General features: G+C 47.5%; 4 protein-coding genes across 6 annotated transcripts in view; 3 read left to right on the top strand and 1 right to left on the bottom strand.

Moving 5' to 3' along the window:
• Positions 1-27: 27 nt before the first annotated feature.
• Positions 28-1,506, top strand: LOC111257932. Its single transcript, XM_022828469.1, has 2 exons — positions 28-1,066; positions 1,240-1,506. The coding sequence occupies exons 1-2, from the start codon at positions 28-30 to the stop codon at positions 1,272-1,274; spliced, it is 1,074 nt and encodes a 357-aa protein (XP_022684204.1). The 3' UTR covers positions 1,275-1,506.
• Positions 1,507-4,882: 3,376 nt separating this feature from the next.
• Positions 4,883-8,579, top strand: LOC101777615 (protein disulfide isomerase-like 1-2). The gene is made up of 11 exons (XM_004952756.3): positions 4,883-5,163; positions 5,347-5,377; positions 5,497-5,781; positions 5,876-6,064; positions 6,227-6,352; positions 6,630-6,767; positions 6,849-6,965; positions 7,118-7,235; positions 7,377-7,489; positions 7,867-8,117; positions 8,231-8,579. Exons 1-10 carry the CDS (start codon positions 4,922-4,924, stop codon positions 8,110-8,112), a joined length of 1,605 nt encoding a protein of 534 aa, XP_004952813.2. The 5' UTR covers positions 4,883-4,921; the 3' UTR covers positions 8,113-8,117; positions 8,231-8,579.
• A 6,713-nt stretch (positions 8,580-15,292) lies between these two features.
• Positions 15,293-17,011, bottom strand: LOC101778037 (skin secretory protein xP2). The gene has a single exon (XM_004952757.4). It carries the CDS (start codon positions 16,587-16,589, stop codon positions 15,612-15,614), a length of 978 nt encoding a protein of 325 aa, XP_004952814.1. The 5' UTR covers positions 16,590-17,011; the 3' UTR covers positions 15,293-15,611.
• Positions 17,012-17,854: 843 nt separating this feature from the next.
• LOC101778433 (phosphoinositide phosphatase SAC7) overlaps positions 17,855-21,203 on the top strand; it is a 15,654-nt gene continuing 12,305 nt past the window's right edge. Inside the window, exons 1-5 of one of the 3 annotated variants that reach the window (XM_004952759.4) lie at positions 17,855-18,097; positions 18,618-18,733; positions 19,998-20,371; positions 20,452-20,543; positions 20,723-20,780. In XM_004952759.4, coding sequence (XP_004952816.1) covers positions 20,009-20,371; positions 20,452-20,543; positions 20,723-20,780 — 513 coding nt within the window. In that variant the 5' untranslated portion in view covers positions 17,855-18,097; positions 18,618-18,733; positions 19,998-20,008. Of the gene's footprint in view, positions 18,098-18,617; positions 18,734-18,820; positions 18,952-19,048; positions 19,322-19,997; positions 20,372-20,451; positions 20,544-20,722; positions 20,781-21,203 lie in introns of those variants that run through there. The other 2 variants (XM_022827708.1, XM_012848552.3) reach the window with 2 other exon arrangements.

The following is a 21,203-nucleotide window of genomic DNA, read 5'->3' as shown; positions in this document are numbered from 1 at the left end:
GACGAAGGAAATCTTCGCGACGCACAGATGGCGTCCTCCTCCTCGTCGCATCCCTCCTCGCACTTTGGACACCCGGTGTCGGACAAACTTACGCGGGACAATTTCGTCTTGTGGAAAGCACAGTTCCTGCCGGCTGTTCGTGGCGCCAAGGTGCTCGGCATCTTGGACGGAACTATTTCTGAACCGCGACCAGTAATAGAAGCTGATGTCGACGGCAAGAAGAAGCAAATCCCCAACCCAGAGCATGACTCATGGGTGGAAAAAGATCAACAACTACTCAGTTACCTGGTGAACTCGGTCTCCAAGGAGGTCCTCGCTGGGATTGCGACTGCAACGACTTCCGCTGAAGCATGGAAGGCACTAGGAGTCATGTTTGCAGCTCAATCAAGAGCGCGGGTTACAAACCTACGCATGCAATTGGCCACTGCCAAGAAGGGAAGCCTGACGACGGCGGCCTATTTCAACAAGATGCAGAATATCAAGGATGAACTTGCTTCAGCCGGCGTCACCGTCAATGATGACGAGGTTGTTGCTCATATACTCAATGGTTTAGATTTTGATTATCACCCGTTTGTTTCTTCTATGATGGGCCGATCAGGGGATCTTTCTCTTTCTGAGCTCTACTCGCTTCTAATGGAGTATGATCTCCGACTCGAGATGTATCAAGGAACTGAGCAGCATCAATCCTCGGCAAATGTGGCATCTCGAGGTCGTGGAAACCGTGGACGCTCTGGGAGTCGCCATAGTGGCGGCAGATCAAATCGAAGGTTTCCGGCATCGAACAACAATAACCAAAACTTCTCCAACAACCAAGGCAGCAACCAGCAAAGCAACAGGAAGACGCCGTGTCAAATCTGCAAGAAAACAAACCATGAAGCCAAGCAGTGCTACTTTCGCTATGACGAAGATGAGCAATACCATGGGCGACCCTCCGAAGCCTATGGTGTGGACACAAATTGGTATGCTGACAGTGGGGCTACAAATCATGTGACTGGTGAATTGGAGAAGCTCACAGTTCGAGATTGTTACAGTGGGCATGATCAAGTCTACACTGCCAGTGGCACAGGTATGCAAATTAGCAATGTTGGTCATACAATTGTTCATACCCCTACCAGCAATCTTTTTCTTAACAATATTCTTCATGTTCCCTCTGCAACAAAAAGCCTTGCTTCGGTTCATAAAATAGCTAAAGACAATAACGCCTATCTTGAATTTCACTCGGATTTTTTTGTTATCAAGGACAAGGACACGAAAAAGATCCTGTACCACGGTAGGTGTCGAGGCGGTCTCTATCCGCTTTCATCCAGTGCATCTTCTAGAGGACAGAGGCCGAATCCAGAAGCCCTTGCTGCTCATACGCCATCCACATCCCTATGGCATAGCCGCCTTGGTCATCCTGCTATTCCGATAGTTCAGAAGGTCATTAGCTCAAATAGTTTACCTTGCACTAGTAATAAAAGTGTGGAGTCAGTCTGTGATTCATGTCAGCGGGCCAAGAGCCGTCAGCTTCCGTATCCTGTGTCTAATAAAATCTCAAGTGCTCCTCTTGAGTTAATTTATTCTGATGTGTGGGGACCTGCACCGACCTCTGTTGGACGCCACAACTACTATGTTAGCTTTATTGATGACTACTCCAAATACACCTGGATCTATCTCCTTCGACACAAATCTGATGTGTTTAGAGTTTTTCAAGACTTCCAAAATTTCATAGAACGCAAACTTTCCCGAAAAATTTTATGTATTCAATCCGATTGGGGTGGAGAATATGAGAAGTTAAATTCCTTCCTTCAGAAAATTGGTATTAGTCACCGTGTCTCTTGTCCTCATGCTCACCAACAAAACGGAGCTGCCGAGCGCAAGCACCGTCACATAGTAGAGGTCGGGCTTGCCCTTCTTGCAAACGCCTCCATGCCCTTAAAATTTTGGGACCAGGCCTTCCTCACTGCCACACATCTCATCAATCTTCTTCCCAGCAAAGTAATTCAGTTTGAGGTGCCTGCTACTCGGCTTCTTGGTGAGATGCCTGACTACAATAACCTACGCGTGTTTGGTTGTGCTTGTTGGCCCAACCTTCGACCTTACAATTCACGCAAATTATCTTTTCGCTCTACGCAGTGTGCGTTTCTTGGCTATAGTTCTATGCACAAAGGCTTTAAGTGCCTCGACATCTCCACTGGTCGTATCTACATATCACGCGATGTCGTTTTTGATGAAGCTGTTTTCCCTTTTGCCACCCTTCATCCAAATTCTGGCGCTCTCCTTCGAAGTGAAATTGTCCTCCTTCCTTCTTCTCTCCGTAATCCAGGGGATGACGATTGCTATGATTCTAACATTACTAATCCTACTAATGTGCCTGGTGATCCTAGTGTGTTACAGAAAGAAAATGGCGTCCCAAGTACAGGTGGTATTCCCGGCATTCACCTATTTCCAGATACATCGCTGCCTCCTGTAACCGAAGATCTGGGCAATCGATCCCAGGCAGATTCGATCGACAGTCCGAGTACTCCCCTCGAAGCTGATTTGGACACGGCGCCCAGGACGGGAGTAATGCAATCAGCACCCACACATGAGGGCGAATCTCCATCAGGATCTCCACTCGCCTCCGCCCCGCATGTACCTGACACGGGCAACGAAAATCCAGAACCACAACGTCACCAGACTCGACTCCAGAGCGGGATTGTGAAACCTAAGCGCATGTATGATGGTATGATCCGATACAGTTTCTTCAGTGCAACAGGGGAACCCAATTCAGTTCAAGAAGCATTAGCCAATTCCAAGTGGAGGCAAGCTATGGAAGCTGAATTTGATGCACTCAAGAAAAACCAAACATGGCGTCTAGTGCCAAGCAAGTCTGGGCAGAATATAATCGACTGCAAGTGGGTGTACAAAATTAAAAGGAAAGCTGATGGGAGCCTTGATAGATATAAGGCTCGTTTGGTAGCGAAAGGCTTCAAGCAGCGATATGGCATTGACTATGAAGATACTTTTAGTCCAGTTGTCAAAATAGCCACTGTACGACTGGTACTTTCTATTGCAGTCTCCAGGGGTTGGTGCCTAAAACAGTTGGATGTACAGAATGCGTTTCTTCATGGCGTTCTGGAAGAGGAAGTGTATATGAAACAACCACCGGGATTTGAAAGCGCTGAAACTCCTCATTATGTATGCAAGTTGGACAAAGCTATCTATGGGCTTAAACAGGCACCCAGAGCTTGGTACTCCAGGTTAAGTAACAAATTGATTTCCCTGGGTTTTGTGTTCTCTAAATCAGATACATCCTTATTTATTTATAATAAAGGTGACAAAATAATTTATATGCTTATTTATGTTGATGACATCATTGTCACAAGTAATGCACCTGAAGCTGTGACAGCTCTACTCGCTGATCTTCGTGAAGATTTTGCCTTGAAAGATCTTGGAAAGCTACATTATTTTCTGGGTATTGAAGTCAAGGAAGAAAATGCGGGTATAACACTTTCTCAAGGAAAATATGCACAAGACTTATTAACACGGGTTGGCATGGTCGGTTGCAAACCATGCACTACTCCATTGTCGGCTTCAGAAAAATTATCAAGTTACGAAGGTACACCCTTGAGTTCCGAAGATAGTACTCGCTACAGAAGTATTGTGGGTGCTCTCCAATATCTTACACTCACCCGACCTGATTTATCATATGCTGTAAATCGAGTCTGTCAATTTCTACACGCTCCAACGTCTACGCACTGGGCAACGGTCAAAAGGATAATAAGATACATAAAGCATACGATCAACTTAGGTTTGCACATTCAGAAAACAATACTTCCTTTTCTCAGTGCCTTTTCAGATGCCGACTGGGCAGGTGATGTGGATGACAGACGTTCTACAGGCGGGTTTGCTGTATTCTTTGGTACTAATTTGATCTCATGGAGTGCCAGAAAACAGCCCACAGTCTCTCGATCAAGTACTGAAGCAGAGTATAAAGCCATGGCAAATGCAACAGCAGAAATCATTTGGCTCGAGCAATTGCTAGCTGAACTCGGTGTCAAGATGAGTCGCACATCAATTCTATGGTGTGATAACTTGGGTGCAACCTATTTGTCTGCCAATCCAGTGTTTCATGCCAGAGCAAAACATATAGAGATTGATTTTCACTTTGTCAGAGAAAGAGTACTCAAGAAACAATTGCAGGTTCGACTCATCTCCACGAAAGATCAGGTAGCTGATGGTTTCACAAAGGCGTTGCCGGTTGCTAAGTTCAATGAGTTTATACACAATCTCAATCTTTCGAGTGGCTGAAAGTTTCGATTGAGAGGGGGTGTTAGAGATATATTTAGAGATAAGCTAAAAATAGATTTGTACACAAGACATACATAGGCTGGTTCGGTTGTGACTCTCATAGATAGGATAGTTAAATATAGAGTCCTTGTAATTTCCAACACGAGAGTCTAGCTTAACCACCTATATCTGTAACATTGCTTCTATATATAACATGCAACCTATGATTAGCCGAGATAGGCAATCATAGTTAACCTCATTATCTTTTAAGTTGTTTAGTTTGTCCTGATCCAATCTCAAATTCTTCAGCAAGCGCTAACAATTTGAATAGCTCTACAAATATTTATGGATCTAAAAAAGACAAAGCGACTTACCATTGGAACGGAGGGGGTAAGGGAATTGGAACGGAGGGGGTAAGGTAGTTGTTTAGTTTGTCCTGATCCGATCTCAGATTCTTCAGCAAGTGCTTAACAACTTGAATAGCTATGGTGTCAGTAGAACATGTCAGCTCAGCTAATCCACAGACCACAGCCAGCTTCTAAAATGGAAAAAAGGTCAAGAATCCACGTGGAGTCATGGACATGACCGTCCGGGAAGCCACATTCCCGCAGCTCCACTCCACTCGCCGGCACGAGCCCGCGTTTCTGAGTTCGACCCCGCCCCTCATTAAATGCCGACCTCCTCGTCGACCTCGAGACGATCTCGTCTCGGGTTGCCTCTACACCAAACAGTCGCAGCAATGGCGACCTCCTTGCGACTCCCCTTCGCCTTCCTCGCGGCGCTGCTGCTGCTGCTGCTGTCGTCGTCGACAGCCCGCGCGGAGGAGGAGGCGGTGCTGACGCTGGACGCCGGCAACTTCTCGGAGGTGGTGGCGGAGCACCAGTTCGTCGTCGTCGAGTTCTACGCCCCCTGGTACTAATCCCTCTCGCTCACCTCCGCTGCGTCGGAAATGCTTGAGAAAAGCCTTGCTGTTCAGCTTAAGCTAAACGCGTAGCTTCACACATTGCATTTACTCCAATTTGGCCTTGCGTTGACCTCAAAAGTTTCAACTTATTGCCTGGTGGTGTGGTGACCGTCGATCTCTGTTACCTACAGGTGTGGCCATTGCAAGCAACTAGCTCCAGAGGTAATTCTTTCTTTACCACAATAAATCCTCTGTAATACTCCTGGACCATGATTGCAGTTCTTCAGCAGATTGTAACACTCGTGTTGTTCACGAACGAACTTGCTCGTGTCATGTTGCAGTACGAGAAGGCCGCGTCCATCCTGAGCAAACATGACCCACCAATCGTGCTTGCCAAGGTTGACGCGAACAAGAAGAACAAGGATCTCAGCGGCAAGTACGACGTGCAGGGGTTCCCCACCATCATGATCTTGAGGAACCAAGGGGACAGTGTGCGGGAGTACAATGGCCCCAGGGACGCGGATGGCATAGTGGAGTACCTGAAGAAACAGGTCGGCCCAGCGTCTGTCGAGATCAAGTCGGTGGAGGATGCCACAAAACTGATCGGTGACAAGGGTGTGGCCATTGTAAGTACAAGTACTGCTGCTGTTCTGCAATATGCAACAGGTGCTGTCTCAGGAGGGAATTTGGAATTTATGAATGCCCTGAAATATGTTTCAGGTTGGAGTTTTCCCTGCGTTTGGTGGTAGTGAGTACGAGAATTTCATGGCCGTGGCAGAGAAAATGAGAAATGACTATGACTTCCTCCACACATTGGATGCCAGTATTCTTCCGCAAGGTGACAAGGCTGTCAAAGGGCCTGTTGTTCGGCTTTTTAAACCATTCGATGACCTCTTTGCTGATTCCCAGGTATAGTTTGATGCTGCAAGTTTGATACATTGGTGGTTACTGTTAAAAATTTACGACTCTGTGCAATGATCAGGGCCTGTGTGCATCAGATGCTGATTTATTTGGAAAAGGCTATGGTATTTTGTCTTCTGCTAACACATGATCCCTTTTTCTTATTTGCAGGATTTTGACAAAGATGCGCTACAAAAGTTTATCGAAGTTTCTGGTTTCCCAACTGTAGTTAACTTTGACACTAATCCAACTAACCACAAATATCTCCTCAAATACTTTGAGAATGATGGTACCAAAGTAAGTTAATTCTTCACAAAAGCAATCCCACTTTTATGTCACACAGCATTACACAACATGGCTCTTTCTTGACTGTTTGCCCTGTCTATCCAGATTTGGTCCTTTAACATGTTATTTGGGTCTTGATGGTCTCTGTACTTGTAAAATATATGGTATCTGTTACTTCTAGGACCTATCATGTTTTAGTGTGCTTCTGCAGTTCTACATATTAGCACATTCATTCCTTCCCTTGTATTTCAATTGTCTCATGAACTGCCCTCTGTATCTTGTCAAACAGGCAATGCTTTTCCTGAGCTTCGATGATGACAGGATTGATGCCTTTAAGAGTCAGTTTTATGAAGCTGCAAAGCAATATGGTGTGAAGAACATAAGTTTTCTGATCGGTGATGTTACTGACGCACAGGGTGCTTTCCAGGTCTTCAGAAACTTGAGCTATTTTGCCCTTTTTGAGTTTTGACTTTGTAGTTCTTATCACTCTCTGGTGCAAACCCTGCAGTATTTTGGGCTCAAAGAAAGTGAAGTGCCCCTCTTCTTCATACAAGAATCCACTGCAAAATTTATCAAACCAACTGTGGAGCCTGATCAAATCTTACCTTGGTTGAAAGATTACACAGTAAGAGACCTGCTTGCCATTTGTACCACATCCCTTATCTGCAGTTTACAATGTTCACATTCATTTTGAGTTCTCTTGTATCAGCCTGAAGTCAATCTCCATCAACCTATTTGCAGTTTATCTTAGCCTGACTTTGGGTTTTGTTCATGTAGGATGGCACCTTATTACCACATGTTAAGTCAGATCCTATTCCAGTGGTCAACGACCAACCTGTTAAGGTTGTTGTCGCCGATAATCTTAATGATGTGGTTTTCAACTCTGGCAAAAATGGTTTGTTCTTTACACTATGATTTGTTGCTTAAGTTTTGATTTACATATAAAGTCTTTTACTAGATGCTTGATGCTTATTTTGTTGCCATTTCAATTTTAAGAATTCATGAGTTGGTTATGAATAACTGATATTTGTCGTAGTGCTTCTTGAGATTTATGCACCGTGGTGTGGCCATTGCCAGAAGCTGGCCCCAATCTTGGACGAAGTTGCAATTTCGTTGCAGAATGATGAAGATGTGATCATTGCAAAGATGGTAATGTACAATAGGATCCTGATTGAATCATTTTTCTTCATTGCTTCACTTCCCATTTGATATCTTCACGATCAACATGCTTTTATGCATACTTTATATAGTGCATCTTCTGCAACCATTCCTGCCAGGCGGTTGTAGGATAATAAGAATCTCAGTGCTAATAAATTATAAGAGGATATATGATTGAAAATGAAGTCAAGTGAATTATAATGCTTATATTTCATTAGCGTCCAGAATCTTAGACAAAACTGCTGAACGTCACAGGACCATTCGGGCATATGTTGAATTCGTGCCGTGTCCAAGTCCCAGGTTAACACAATGTTTCGTTTAGCAAAAAAAAGTATGTTCATCCACCGCAATTCCTTTTGGCTTTGCAGGATGCTACCACCAATGACATACCACCAGATTTCGCAGTCGAGGGCTACCCAACCATGTATTTCTACTCATCTGCTGGAAACCTCCTATCATATGAACGTGGAAGAACTGCTGAGGAGATCATCGATTTCATCAAGAAGAACAAGGGCTCCAAACCTGGTGAAGCTGCTGTAGAGGATGATGCAGCTGAGAATGATGCCATGAAGGAGCAAGAACCTTCATCAGAGTCTGTTAAAGATGAACTGTGATCAAGGTGAGTATAGATCGAGATCCTATGTCTCGACGAAAAGCCCCCGCATTTCGCTGTTCTTTGATCGGCACATGATTATTCGAAGCCTAAAAATTAAAATGCATATGGTTTTGTAGGAGACCGATGAGCATAGAATACTTGTTGCCATTCAAAGTTTGAGCAGGCGTCTTAAGTAACAAGCCACACTAGACAGTTTCAGGACACAGTTCAGTAATTCTGTCTTCAAGTTTTCAGGCTTGCAGGACAACAAGATCTACTCACTGGCCTTTTGTATCTTTTGCTAAAATTTTGTTGTTGTAGCATCAGCACATTACATCGAAGTCTGATTTATGTAGTCAGATTGACATTTAAAGTCTGCCTCTGTGATCAAACTCAAAATTCATTAGAAATTCTACGCGTGAGTTCGTTTGTTAAGAAAATACCGATACTACATTTCGCTGGACCAGTAAAGGGGTCTCAGCTACACTTGTATCGTGTTTGACTCCTCTGGTCAGTATGGCATGATGTGCCTCTGAACACGCCTGGGAAGGCGGGAAATAAACGCTCAGTTCACCTATGTAAATGAGATGCTCAGGTCCACCCCTTGCTCGTATCTTGAGTTCTTGACAAGCAGGACATGGAGACGCCCGTGACATTTTGGCCTAAAGGACAACTCAACCAGTCTTTTCTTTTGCACGGACCAAATATCTTCACAAAATGGGTTATATGATACGCAGGTGAAAAATCTTAACATAATTTTAAAACAGAACTGCTCCGGACAAGATTTTAAAAGAAACCTGTCCTTCTCTACTATGTTAAAAAGATTTGTGAATATTTTCTTTAAAAGAAACCTAATAATACCTGGTATATTCATGGTCAATATCTTAGCAAAATCTGTGTAAAAGAACCATTCGCATGAAAATGGGTGTTTATGGAAAACGCAGGGAGCATCTCTGGTGAAAATGGGTGCAGACGAATGAAAATGGTGAAAAATATTCATCTAAAAGCATACTTTTGGGTTTCAAAAAAGTTGAAATTTTGCACATCATAGTTCATGTGATAATAATATACTTTGCTGCAAATGTCAAGGTTCAAATTCTCCGTAGTTTAATTCAGAAAATGAAAAAAAAGAACGAATGTGCACTAGATCAATATAATGTGCACTAGATGACAGTATAGTATTCTAGTGCATATTTTCACTTCAAATTTTGTTATTATTCTATAAATAAACTGGAACGAGTCCTGAGCCTCGAGAGCAAAATACGTCAAGATATGAACTACGGATGTGCCATGTTTCAACCTTTTGGAACTTTTAAATACGTTGTTAGATTATTTTAATTATTTTCACGAGAGAAGCACGGGGAAAACGCATGCTGGGCGATTGATGCATGTGCACACAAAACCATGCAAGCAGATCAGATGTTGGCTCTATCGTATTGGCAGTATTCGCCTGCACAGGCGTTTAGTTCTGCACTTTTAATTTATTTTTTACTCTTGGGATCCAAACAGGTGGGCTAAATGAAGCAAAGAGCTAAAATATGAGCTAAAATTTTTTTCTCCCAAAAAGGTCCTAAACTAGGCTAAAACTCCCTGGGGCGGGTGTTGGATGCACCGTACCCCCTCCACCCCAGCGCGGTACCCTATCCACTCACGCGCCCGCACCCTGCCCCTCCCATGCACCCACAACGCCGCCGTCGTCCCTCTCGCCCGATCTCCTCCGCCACCGCCCCTCTCACCCAAGCTCCTCCACCGCCACCCTCTCGCCCGATCTCCTCCGCCTCCGCCCCTCTCGTCGCACCTCTAGCCCGTGCTCCTCCGGCACCGCCCCTTTTGCCTGCGATCTCCTCCGTCGCCGGCACTGTGGCCCGAGCACCTCCGCTGCCTCCAAGCCACCTGGTCCACATCCGCGTGCCGTCGATGGACGGGTACGGTGACGACGTCACTAGGGACTTCTTCGAGCAGTGGATCCGTACTCCTCCACCGGCGGCTTCGACGTCTTCTCCGGCGAGGTGCGCCCTTATCCGGGGTCGGGCTCCGTCCATGGTTCACGAGGTGGTGGACGGCGCAGCGACGACGACGATGATGCTAACGACAATGCTGTCGAAGAGATTTTCCAAATCTATCAGGTATGAGCCGAGTGTCCTTTGATCTCAGACAAGTCTGTGAATCGACTGTTGTTGTTAGAGTAAAATTACATGCGTATTCTTGTGATGCATATGCTAGAATAAAATGACAGAGGAAGTTGGTCATCAGAGTACAATAACAAATTGCTGTGTCAATTGCTCATTGATCAAATTCAATTGGGTAACTACATCAAAGGAACTGTGATAGCAAGAGGGTACAAGCTCATCATAGAAAAGTACTTCTGCACAACCAATTTGAGGCATGATAGGAAACAGATCGCTAATAGAATTAGACAGCTGCAGTTCATAAAAGATCTCCACATCGACAGCGGCTTAGGCCGTGATGAAAATGGGTGGCCTACTGCTGATCTAAAATGGTGGGAGGATGCAACAGAGGTATTTCTTAATACTCTTAGGAATGTTCCTAATAGAAAACATATGTTCAGTTTCTAACTTCATCCGGTTCATGTGCAGGGGCATCCAAATTGGAAGAAACTAAGGCATGGGCCTCCAGAATACCTACCAATGCTAGAGCATATATTTGAGGGTGTAGTTGTGGATGGTTCAACTTCTTTTGTTGTAGAACACAACAATTTAGATGACCAAATAGACACAGAACATCAGGAGGTTGAGGAGGACATATTTCAAGAGAATGAACAGAGTCCTATGAGTTCAAATAGTCGCAAGAGAGCAATTGTGTAATAATATTTGACACTGCATGCATGGCGTGGAACAGGAAATAGTTCCTGTGTAGCGCATGCATGGCCGGCGCATGGGCGCACGGCGTGGGACAGTAAACAGGGTGCATGTGCATGGAATCATTAATGAGGGGTAAATCAATCATTGTTTGAAGGAAGACTAAAGTTTAGTCCATGGATCCAAACAGCCCAGCAGGACTAAAGTTTAGGGGCTAAAGTTTAGCCCATGAACTAGTGATCCAAACAGCACCATAATAGCTAGTCGTGTCCGTTTAATCACCTGTTTAGCCCATTTATTAACCGTTTAACCTGTTTAATTGGCTGTTTAGTCCGAACAAAGAGCTAATTGGTATGTGACCAACTGTTTAGCGTTTAGAATAACATTGCATATTGGACATGTTTGTTTTCGTACACTTATTAGAAACTCGCTTATCTGAGTAGCAAGCTTAGAGTATGTCCAGTTTTAGGTATAGGAGAGAGAATGTTTTGCAAAAAAAAAGAGTTGAGCTCTTCTCGTGCAATATACTTAAAATTGGTGACCTATATTTCTCTCAAGGACTAATCTATGAATAGAATCTTATTTAAGGGGCCAATCTACAAAATTGACCCATCTTCTCTCCTAATCCTTCCTCTCCCCTGTGCCACCCTCTCGGCCTCTACTCCACTTTCCTGCCACCCTCTGCTCCCTCCCCCGCTGTGCTTTGATTGGCCGACAGAGCTGGCCCGTGCAGCAGCGCTCGCTTACGCCAAGGCGGGTTGACGAAGCTTGCTTGTGTGGCGGTGCTCAACCTCGCAGATGAGCTTTCCCGTGTCAAGGTTGGGCTGGTGGAGCCACCAGCGTAGTGGCGCTCACCCTCGGTGGGGCTCGACCGCTAGAGCTCCCATCGGTGGCAGGTGGGCTCAAATCGATGGCAGACGCCTCGAATCAATGGCTTCCAGGCCTATTTCTCACCGTCTCCTTCCCCTCCGCCGTTGGCCATCTCGTCCCCTGCAGAGCAGCTAGGGCGGAGGACGGGCTAGGGATGCGCAGGTAAAGCATCTCATCATAGATCGGAAGATTTCTTGTAGTGGATGGAGGATGGCAGGCGTCGTCGTCAAGCCTGGGGGAGGGAGCCGGTGGCACGCCAACGGCCGGATAGGCAAGAGCGGGTCACCCAAGGGCGGCGGAGGCAAAATCAAGGATGCAGAGGGTGAGGGCGGGTGTTGGCGAGCTCCGAATGGGGTCCAATGGCCGAATAGGGTGAGGGCTTGCGGGCAGCGAGGTTAGCAGTAAGGTCCAGCAGCTGGAGGAGTCACGGTCCGGGGAAAGCGCGGTGGCGAGCGCGTCGCGGAAAAAGTCCCGAGAAGATAGTTAGCCCTCCCGTGCTCACATTGTTAATTTTACCAATCTATAGTTGGATTGGTATATTTTCATATTTGGAGAGAGAAAATTAGGTCGTAGTCTAAAAATTTTAGGCGTAGCAATCCATGGAAGTAATCTGGTGGAGCTGATTTTTTGTGGTTTTTAGGCAAATCAACTGGAGACGCTTAGCTTATCTTATTCCATCTTGTACATTATTATTCTCTTGGTGGATAGAAATGCCGCGCTGGATGATCCTCCAATTGATCGAAAAATCCTTGATGCCAGAAGGGTAGTGATGTGTTCATGTCAAGGAGGTGAGAGAAAATGGAGGGGGCACCCACATTCTTGACGAGGAGCACACCAGGTCTAGCGCGCGATTTAAGGCAGGAGAGCAAGCGTTCCATGTTGCTCAGGTGGGTCATCGGCTGGTTATCCAACTACGGAGAGTTACTGAGTTAGGAAGACCATCGTAAGGTTTTTTTTATAGTTTGAGTCCTCGACTCTGTATGAGTACTCACATTTTTCTAAATTTATTTCAGAAATTAACTGACGTTATTCTTTCAGTTGTAGGCGATATGCCCGTTAGCAGCAATATGTTTGTGATGACTTCATAAATCTCAAAATGTGTCATGTGAGTCTTTTGGATGTGCGTAGGGTTGCATGTATATATTCATAAGGGTGTGACTGTGAACGTGTGTATGTGAGCTTATACTATATTTCACAATAAAAATTGGGAAGACCATCGAAGCTACCTTAAGTGGAGAATAAATCTCACTCTTCTAATAAGTTAAATGTGTCCCACAATTGATTGGAACAACGTGATGGAGTTCCTGAAAATGCTGGTGAAGTCCAAACTACCTCAAGTCAGGCATACTTGCCACACATTCATCTTAAACCTTTGTGTGCCTATGTTTGAATTTGTCACACTTTAAATTTAATATTTACTGCTTGAAGGAAGGGGGCTAGCTTGTGCCCCCTACTAGAGCACTGCCACTTCACTGCGCTCATCATGACTGTATTATTATAGTCTGGTACAACGTCGTGGTATTGTATATCAATCTTATGATCTTTACAGCATGATGCTATCATGCTACCATCAGCAAAGCGTTGTGATAGTCGTACATGGTTTTGCACGAAATATCTTTCCATATCATTAACCAAATAGGCACAACGAAGTGTTTGCAAGTAATATTTTGTGAGCAATATTTGGTTTTCTAAGCTGATTATGGGTCTATGAGTCCATTTTATTGGTGCCCATTAGTTAGGAAGGGGACTCAAATTTTGTTTGCTATCCTTTCGTTCATATCATTAGGTGACCCTATGGGATGGAATAGTTTACCATCTCGCAATTAGCACTATGGCATGTCTCTGGTCAGAACAATAGGAAGTTGCATATGGCTTTTATTATTCATCGATAAAATTATGGAGTAAGACATCAGTTTCGCTGGACTAAAGCTTTTCTCCCTTGTGCTGAGTAGGAAACTCGAACCCAGGTCGATAGGTTTCATCACAAGAAACAAACCAACTAAGGTTAAATGCATAATATGGACCTTGTGTGTTGTGTCATGCGGGTCTGATGTCGGCATGTGCGGCTCCAGCAAGCGAGCGCTGCGATGATGTATCGGGCATAGCAGAGCGGTGATGTGTTGTAGTACTACTTGGCTGCAGATGATGAAGAAGATCGAGGCTTATGATTTTTTGATGTTCTTGCATGGTTTGTATCTATATATATATGTAGAAGAATCATTTGTAATGAACTTTGTAATTATCCAGAGAAAGTCCGATCCTTAACATGTTTCAGTGCAATGGAATTAATTTGGTTTGTTTTTGGATTGCAAACGATATGCATATAATATAAAAAAATACCTTTCCATTTGAATTCAAATAAGAATATGTATTGAGTGCTTCTTGCCTCGTTATGGGAAAAATACCTTTACATGTAAGATAGATAATGCCACATCAGTAACTTCCCTAGAAACCAAAATCTTAAGGAAAGAAACTTCTCATAAGGTTTCCCAACACATCCTACGATAATGTTCCTTTTCTCATCAAAGTTCTCCGTTCAAAAAAAAAGTTATCCGTAGGAAACTTTCCCTACAAAAAATCGGTCCTGTTATTTTCTATCCTTTTCCATAGTAATTCAAACTCTAGAAAATACCGGAGAATTCCAGTAGTGTGACTACATAAGTGTAGCACTATCATGGGATGTACTTTGGGGCTTATAAAGACAAATAAACCTCACCTACTACTTGTATATTATGTTAATTCAACAAATTACAAAACGTGCAACCAGCTGCATGGACTTGTTAATTCTATGCATGTATGCTCACATATATGGTACCGAGCATATTTTACCATGGTGGCAAGTCATGTAACGACGGTAACTCTAGGGTCTCCCGTAACATTAGTTCTAAGTTCAACACTCACAAGAGGTAACTCTTAGTTCAACGACGGTAACTCTCCCGTAACAGCTGGTCGTATATCGTACGTCCGCCCCCCCCCCCCCCCCCCCCCCGACACGTACGGCGTGGATAAACCGTACGCTAGGCTGTCGTCGCAGCAAATGCAGCAGCATCGCTTCATCTGCCTCCATGTAGCAGCACTTTGACTGGCCGCACAGCAAAGCGATGCCGGCCCGATCGGTGGCCGCCGAGATCCCACTAGCTAATCCACGCGCGCTGGCCCGGCCGGCCCCGGCGTGTGCTGTCGCCGGCGGCGGCCCACTGCCTGCGGAGCTTTTGGCTGGCGGGTGAAGCCGCCGTAGAATTAAACGCACAGCTCCGCCGTCGCGATCAGGCCGGTCGTTGGCTGTCGCTGTCCCCCCCACGCCCGCCTCCGTCCCCTTTGCCACTCCAGTGCATGGGAATCATTCATACTACATGACACACATGGCATAATTTTTTTTTATTTTGTTTTGGCTTTTGAGAGTGTGCATCTCTTTCTCACTCCTTAGTTGAGCTACCACTACACTACTTGTTGCACTGGGGCAAAATTAGACTAAAGGAGGCACTTTCTTTGTTGTTAGTACAGATCGAATCAATAATGCTCCACTGTTGAGTGGGTAGCTGCTTTGGTTTTGTACCATGACAGAACAATTAGCGATGTAATGCTAGAGTGTGTTTCCGGCCCTTTCCTTCAATTAATCACCCACAAAAGGATCTTCGTCTCTGATTCTCTTGTAGATATTTACTCAGCTCTAACTCTTGTGTTCATGGAGTGGTACATACAAAGCACTTGGTTAAACTCATCACACCTAGCTAGTTTTTCACTTTTTCTTGACCAAGAAAAAGAAACTGTAATTGCCGCACGTAAAATTCTCTGCAAATTTGATGGATCGGCGGAGCATCATGGTAGGTCACGGCACGTAGATGCTGCCGTGGCTGCGGGACGGCGCCGGCGCCGGCGCCTTGTCGACGGCGAAGAGCCTCCGGAAGAGCCTGAGCAGCAGCGCCCACCCGGCCGCCGCCCCGCGGCCGCCGCGTGGGCTGCTGCTGCTGCTGCCGCCGCAGAACTGGCCCGCCCCGCCGGCGCGCGACGACGCCCGCAGCATCGTGGGCGCGCACCCGTACCCGCGCCGCTCCGCGGGGGAGGACGCCGCCGTCTCCTCCGACTCGGCGTCCGACGGCGGGTAGTTGCAGAGGTACCAGCGGTCGGCCGCCGGGCCGAGGCCGCCCGCGGGGTGACCGGCTGCGGCGGCGGACTTGGAGCGGGCGTGGCGCCGCAGGAGGAGGAGCTCCTCGTTGAAGCTCTCCCACAGCTTGTCCATCCTCTCCGCGTCCGCCACGGCCGCGGCGCGCTTCTTGTCGTCGTCGTCCGAGTCGGCGGCGCGGCGTGGATTTGGCTTCGGCTTCGGCTTCGGCGGCGGCTCTGCGTGCCAGGCGCCGCGTGGATTTGGCTTCGGCTTCGGCTTCGGCGGCGGCTCTGCGTGCACGGCGCCGCTCCCCGTTGGCTGCGTCGCCGGCGCTGCGGTGGCGCCCTCCCACAGCAGGTCCATCCTCTCCTCGTCAGCGGCGGCACGACGCACTTCCTCCTCCTCTGCCTCTGCCTCCGCCTCGGCGCGCTGCTTTTCCTCTCGCCTGCTGCTTCCTGACACCCGAGCCTCCTCCTCTTCGTCCGCGGCCACGTGCGCCGGTGACGACGGCGGCGCGGCAGTCGCCTTCGGAGAGCCCGCGAACGGCCAGAGCGTGGAGGCCGCGGCGAGGTCGGGAACCGGGAGCTGATGATGGAGCAGCTGCGCCACCGGCCGCGGCCCGCCGAGCTGCCCTTCCGTCGGCGCCGGCGCAGGCGCGGCGGCGACTACGGTGGGGAAGGTGAAGTCGTCGTCGTCCTCCATCGCCCTCTCTCGCTCGCTCTCTCGCGCGCGAGTCGTGACGGCCCCGCGGCGCGCTGTGCCCGCTGTTGTACCCGCTCGCTGCTGCGCCTTAGCTTTCGCCGCTCCTGCCCGGCTCTGACGATAAGGCTGGCTACGAGATGAGTGGGCGAGCGAGATGATCGCGACCGGGACCGTGCTGGTGACACAGCAGGAGCCAGGAGAGGGGTTTGGTTAGTTATCGGGCTGCAGCCTGCAGGAAGCTGAACAGCGTACGGCGGCCCGCGCGTGTCGCCTCGTGTGGGCGCGCACGCACGCACTTGGAGGTTGCTTGCATCATGCCGCGCCGCCTGCCATCTGCGCGGCAGCCAGCCAGACCAGCCAGTCCATGGAAGCTTCTCTTCCGACCTGGCAGGGCCCGTGGTGACTCGGACGGTGGATTACGTGAAGTGACAGTGGGGGTCCGGGTGTAGGAGTAGCTGTGTGCCTGTGTGTACGCACTACGCAGACATGTCCTGAATTCCTGATGCCAGGCAGCCAGCCAGCCTGGCGGCCGACGAGCAGAGTAATGGACCTGCGCAGCGCAGGTGGCTCTTGGCTGGTTGTGGGTGCCCCGCGCCTGATCCCCTGGACGCGCATGCGTACAGGTACAGTAGCATCCGGCACGGGCCGAGGGACGTGTGTATCGGTGGATGCTTCGCTAGGGGTACAGCCGTCGGCCGCCCGGGCTGGCGCGCAGGTGTCTCCGACGCCGACCGTTCACCGCCGAGACTGCGGGGATCGTCAGCTCAGCACCTCAAGTCACGAGTGGCGTTCACACCGACCGACGCGAGGCTGCGAAGGTGACTCTCCAGATTCAAGCAGCCGTCACGACGCCGCCAGCTGCCGTCTCGCCCCATCGGGTTTGGCCTCGCCGCCGGCCGGCTCGAGGAACGTTGTCTGTCAGCTCGAGGAAAAACGCTGAGTTGGGCCTAGAGCAATCTCTCGGGTCCAATGGACTCGGCTCCATTCGTATTGGGCTGGCGCTGTACCTATGGTCATCCCAGCCCAGCTAGCTTCTTATCTCCGAGGCGAGCAGTCAGCCAGTGCGCAGACCGGGCGGGGCCCGCATGCAGGAGGACAAGCAGATCGTGCTCATCAACCTTAGAGCAACTCCAGCTCCTCAAATTTTTTTTTTCTAAAAAATCGTTAATAACAAACCTTCAATATTTCAAATAATATTTCAAAACAGGCTTTACTGTAACACCATTATCTGCGTTATCTGCCTACCCTGTGGGATCCGCGTGTCAGCCTCCCTTTCCGATCTTCTTCTTCCTCTGTTCTTTCCATTTTCCCCGTCCGTGGATCCAAATCGAGGCAACGCGAGCCTCGGGCACTGTCGGAGGAGCAGGGCTGCCCGCGGGAGGAGCAGGCGCGGCCGCCCGCGGAGGGAGCTCGCGCGGCTGCCAGCCAGGCGCGTCCGCTCGCAGGAAGCTCGCGCCGCCGAAGGACCTCCCGTTGGCCACCTGATACTTGCCGGCCAAATTCGTCAGGCATGTTTAGTTTCGTTTCAATTGCTCGCACTAGAAGCTTCCTTCATCCCTTGCGAATCGGTTTTACTGCCCACCTTTAAAAATCCATTGAAGGGAATGTTGGAATTTTAACTTTCCCATCCGCCTGTTTCCACCTGCCTGAGGACGAGCAACCCGCCTACCGCCGCTCGCCCCGCCGCCGCCTCCGAGAACAGGGACCGTCGCGCGATGGTGTAGACGGTCGGCGAGAGGCTCCACCAGCGGGCGCGGCCTCCGCGGGCAGGATCTGGGTACAGCTTCTTGTTCGCCCCCCCCCCCCCCCCCCCAAAAAAAAAAACCCCCTGCCGCCCCTCCGCCGCCGCAGAGCTTCCTGCCTCGCGCGCGGAGGAAGGGGGCGATTGGGGGAGGAAGGACGCGGCTCTGTTTTAGCGTCTAGTTTGGGGACCTGTTGGATGTTTTTTTTTATTTTTTTTCTCCCTAAACAATTTGGGGTAGGATAAAGATTCTTTTGGAGGTGCTCTTATGTCCTCTTCTTCTGTAGGCCCCACGTTCTAACTCCGCGTCGCCTCGAAGGAAGAGTCGCCGCCCCGCTCCAGCGACGGCCAGCGATCCCGGACAACCACCCAGCTGCAGGCGGAGGAGCTTCTCATTGCCGCGGTAAGCGCTCGCTCCTCCTGCAACCTGACTGCAACTATCGTTTAAGATCGGGGCGCGGACGGAGGGGTTCCAACTTCGAACGCAGTGGGCGGGGGGCGGGGGGCGCGGGGCGGACGCCACGCCGCTTAATTTTACGAAATTAATTGATCTGCGAGAGTTCTGTCCATCTCCCTGATCGATCGGAAACTCGCGATTTCAGCTCGGATTTTCTGAATAAGGCAAGCAGCGCATGTCTTTGCATCTTTGACAAATTCGTTGTTACTCGATTCTCTGCTCAGCTGATCCTGATCTGTCTCCTCCCAACAACCTGTATAGGATAACACAAACATTCAGATTCCTCGTGGCCCGAGATCTCCGATGCGAGATATCCGGGCTATGGGCCAATGGCCACCGGTGCTGCTCTAGTTTCAGGATGCGTCCTTCCAGCCCGCCCGGCTCGCGCGAATCATCTTAATAGCAGGATCCAGGCCAGTAGATCTCGTCAATTTAATCGGAATCGTGGTAGACCTCGTCTTCGCTGCTCAGATACAGGCCACTTGTTCGGCTGTGCGCATGCTCGTGGCCATCTTACAGTTGCCCATGCTGAAGGTTCGACTATTTTTGTTTTTTCTGTTGGGGATGGCGGTTGGAGCCTTAATACTCATGTTTGTTTGTGTTGCAAAGTTCCAGTAGCCTTTGCTCTGATGATTGCCACTACAGCCCTGGCATTTCTATTGTTAATGTTTAATTAAGATAAATTCCAGTTTCATAATCTCCCTGGCAATATGTTCTGTGCTAATTACATCCCCACAAGTATTTTTGAGTTTCGACTCCAAACATATAGCTAGCTTTGCATTTCCATCAGATATAGTCTGGACATGTTACACGGTATGGTAAAATGTGAAGGCAGGTGAAGAGCATTTAAAAGAATAGATAATGGGAAGAGACTAGATAGAGATATAGCAGCAAGTATGGAAATGGGAGAAATATTTGGAGCAAAGGGAAGAAGGTAGAAAACAAAAGGCAGGCTATCGAGCAACTTGTCATTGCCATGTAGTTCAGTATGTCGTTTGCTGGCTTTTCAACATTATTATATATTTTTTTATTTTAGATGTAATGAAATGGTCAAGTGTCAAAAGTATATCCACTTTAATATGTTTACCTCTTTGTTCCAAGTATCTCGGTATGCATAATAGTTTTTAAATAAATTTGACTGGTACTCTAAATGAAAATCTAGTCATGTCATTATTGCTCTTATTAGCATCATTATCACCAATTATTTCAGGTTATCCAGTCATGGGTGGGACAAATGATGCAAGCCCTTCATCTAAACTTCATACAAGGCTGAGACTTTGGGAGTTTCCTGACAGCTATGTATTTGAACCAATTGATGGCCTTGCTGACTTGTACTTGTCAGTTAGCCGAGCCAATGGAACAATGAATCTGGTTGAAGCGTTGCCACCACGTGGATCATCAACCCCTAAAGTTCAAACAGTTTATGGTGTGATAGGAGTGCTCAAACTTGCAGTTGGATCATATTTTCTGGTGATCACAGACCGTGATTGTGTGGGATCCTACTTGGGACATGCAATTTTTAAAGTGACAGGACTAAAGGTTCTTCCCTGCAATAATGCACTTAACACAACTTCTGCTGAACAGGTCTGACATTGCTTCTTTTGTAACCCGTTATGTTGTTGCTATCAATATTCCATTTGAGCATTCAAATATGCTGTTGGCAGAAAAAAATGGAAACTGAATTCTCGGAACTCCTGGATGCTGCAGAGAGGACTATTGGCCTTCACTTCTCCTATGATATCAACTTAACACTCTCGTGAGTATCTTATAACATTGTCAGTTACATTCTTGAGTTTCATCCTTGAAGCATTGAGCTTTTGAATGCATAAAGAAGTCATAATGGAACATGCATGGTCTCAATTAATTTAGTACTTTGAATTTTCCCTGTGTTGTTTGTATTAATCCACAGGCTTATCTTTGTCTGTTCCAATGCAGTGCACAGAGGCTACATGATCTTGGTGATGAGTACAAATCACTTCCCCTTTGGAGACAGGTTTGCTTTTTTCTCCATTTCTAATTCCAGATTTTGCTTACAGATGGGAAGTCTTTATCTTTGTCCACTTTATCTTGTCATATGCTAGCCTCTGCCGCTTACACTCACCGGTACATGTAGTACTGGGTTGCCTTTGATAGTTACTACTTTAGTATTACATCGAATGTCACCTATCCTGACTATTCATTGGCAACATACTTTGCACTGTCCATGTGCACTTGTCTCGAAGTTTGCCATCTGATATTGGTAATGTCTAATGACTTTAGTAGCGTACTGCAAATTACAAGATAATTCTAAGTAACTGATCGCTCAACATGGATAATGTGTGTATTAGTTTGGTAGAACTTTTATGGTGTGAGAACAGAGAAAGATAGTCCGTAAAATAGGTTATAAGCCTAACAAAGTACCTCTCATATGAGATCG

The sequence above is a fragment of the Setaria italica genome, chromosome I, assembly GCF_000263155.2.
Source record: "Setaria italica strain Yugu1 chromosome I, Setaria_italica_v2.0, whole genome shotgun sequence".
NCBI classification, from domain to species: domain Eukaryota; kingdom Viridiplantae; phylum Streptophyta; class Magnoliopsida; order Poales; family Poaceae; genus Setaria; species Setaria italica.
The sequence above is the reverse complement of the archived record's forward strand: the minus strand, read 5'-3'. Positions and strand labels throughout refer to the sequence as shown.

Excerpts from the sequence above, each read along its gene's own strand:
- LOC101777615 (XM_004952756.3), top strand. The coding sequence starts at position 4,922 with ATGCCGACCTCCTCGTCGACCTCGAGACGATCTCGTCTCGGGTTGCCT. Across the intron at positions 6,768-6,848 it reads ACGCACAGGGTGCTTTCCAG|TATTTTGGGCTCAAAGAAAG; the intron begins GTCTTCAGAAAC and ends CAAACCCTGCAG. Across the intron at positions 7,490-7,866 it reads ATGTGATCATTGCAAAGATG|GATGCTACCACCAATGACAT; the intron begins GTAATGTACAAT and ends TTGGCTTTGCAG.
- LOC111257932 (XM_022828469.1), top strand. The coding sequence starts at position 28 with ATGGCGTCCTCCTCCTCGTCGCATCCCTCCTCGCACTTTGGACACCCG. Across the intron at positions 1,067-1,239 it reads CTACACTGCCAGTGGCACAG|GACAAGGACACGAAAAAGAT; the intron begins GTATGCAAATTA and ends TTTGTTATCAAG.
- LOC101778037 (XM_004952757.4), bottom strand. The coding sequence starts at position 16,589 with ATGGAGGACGACGACGACTTCACCTTCCCCACCGTAGTCGCCGCCGCG.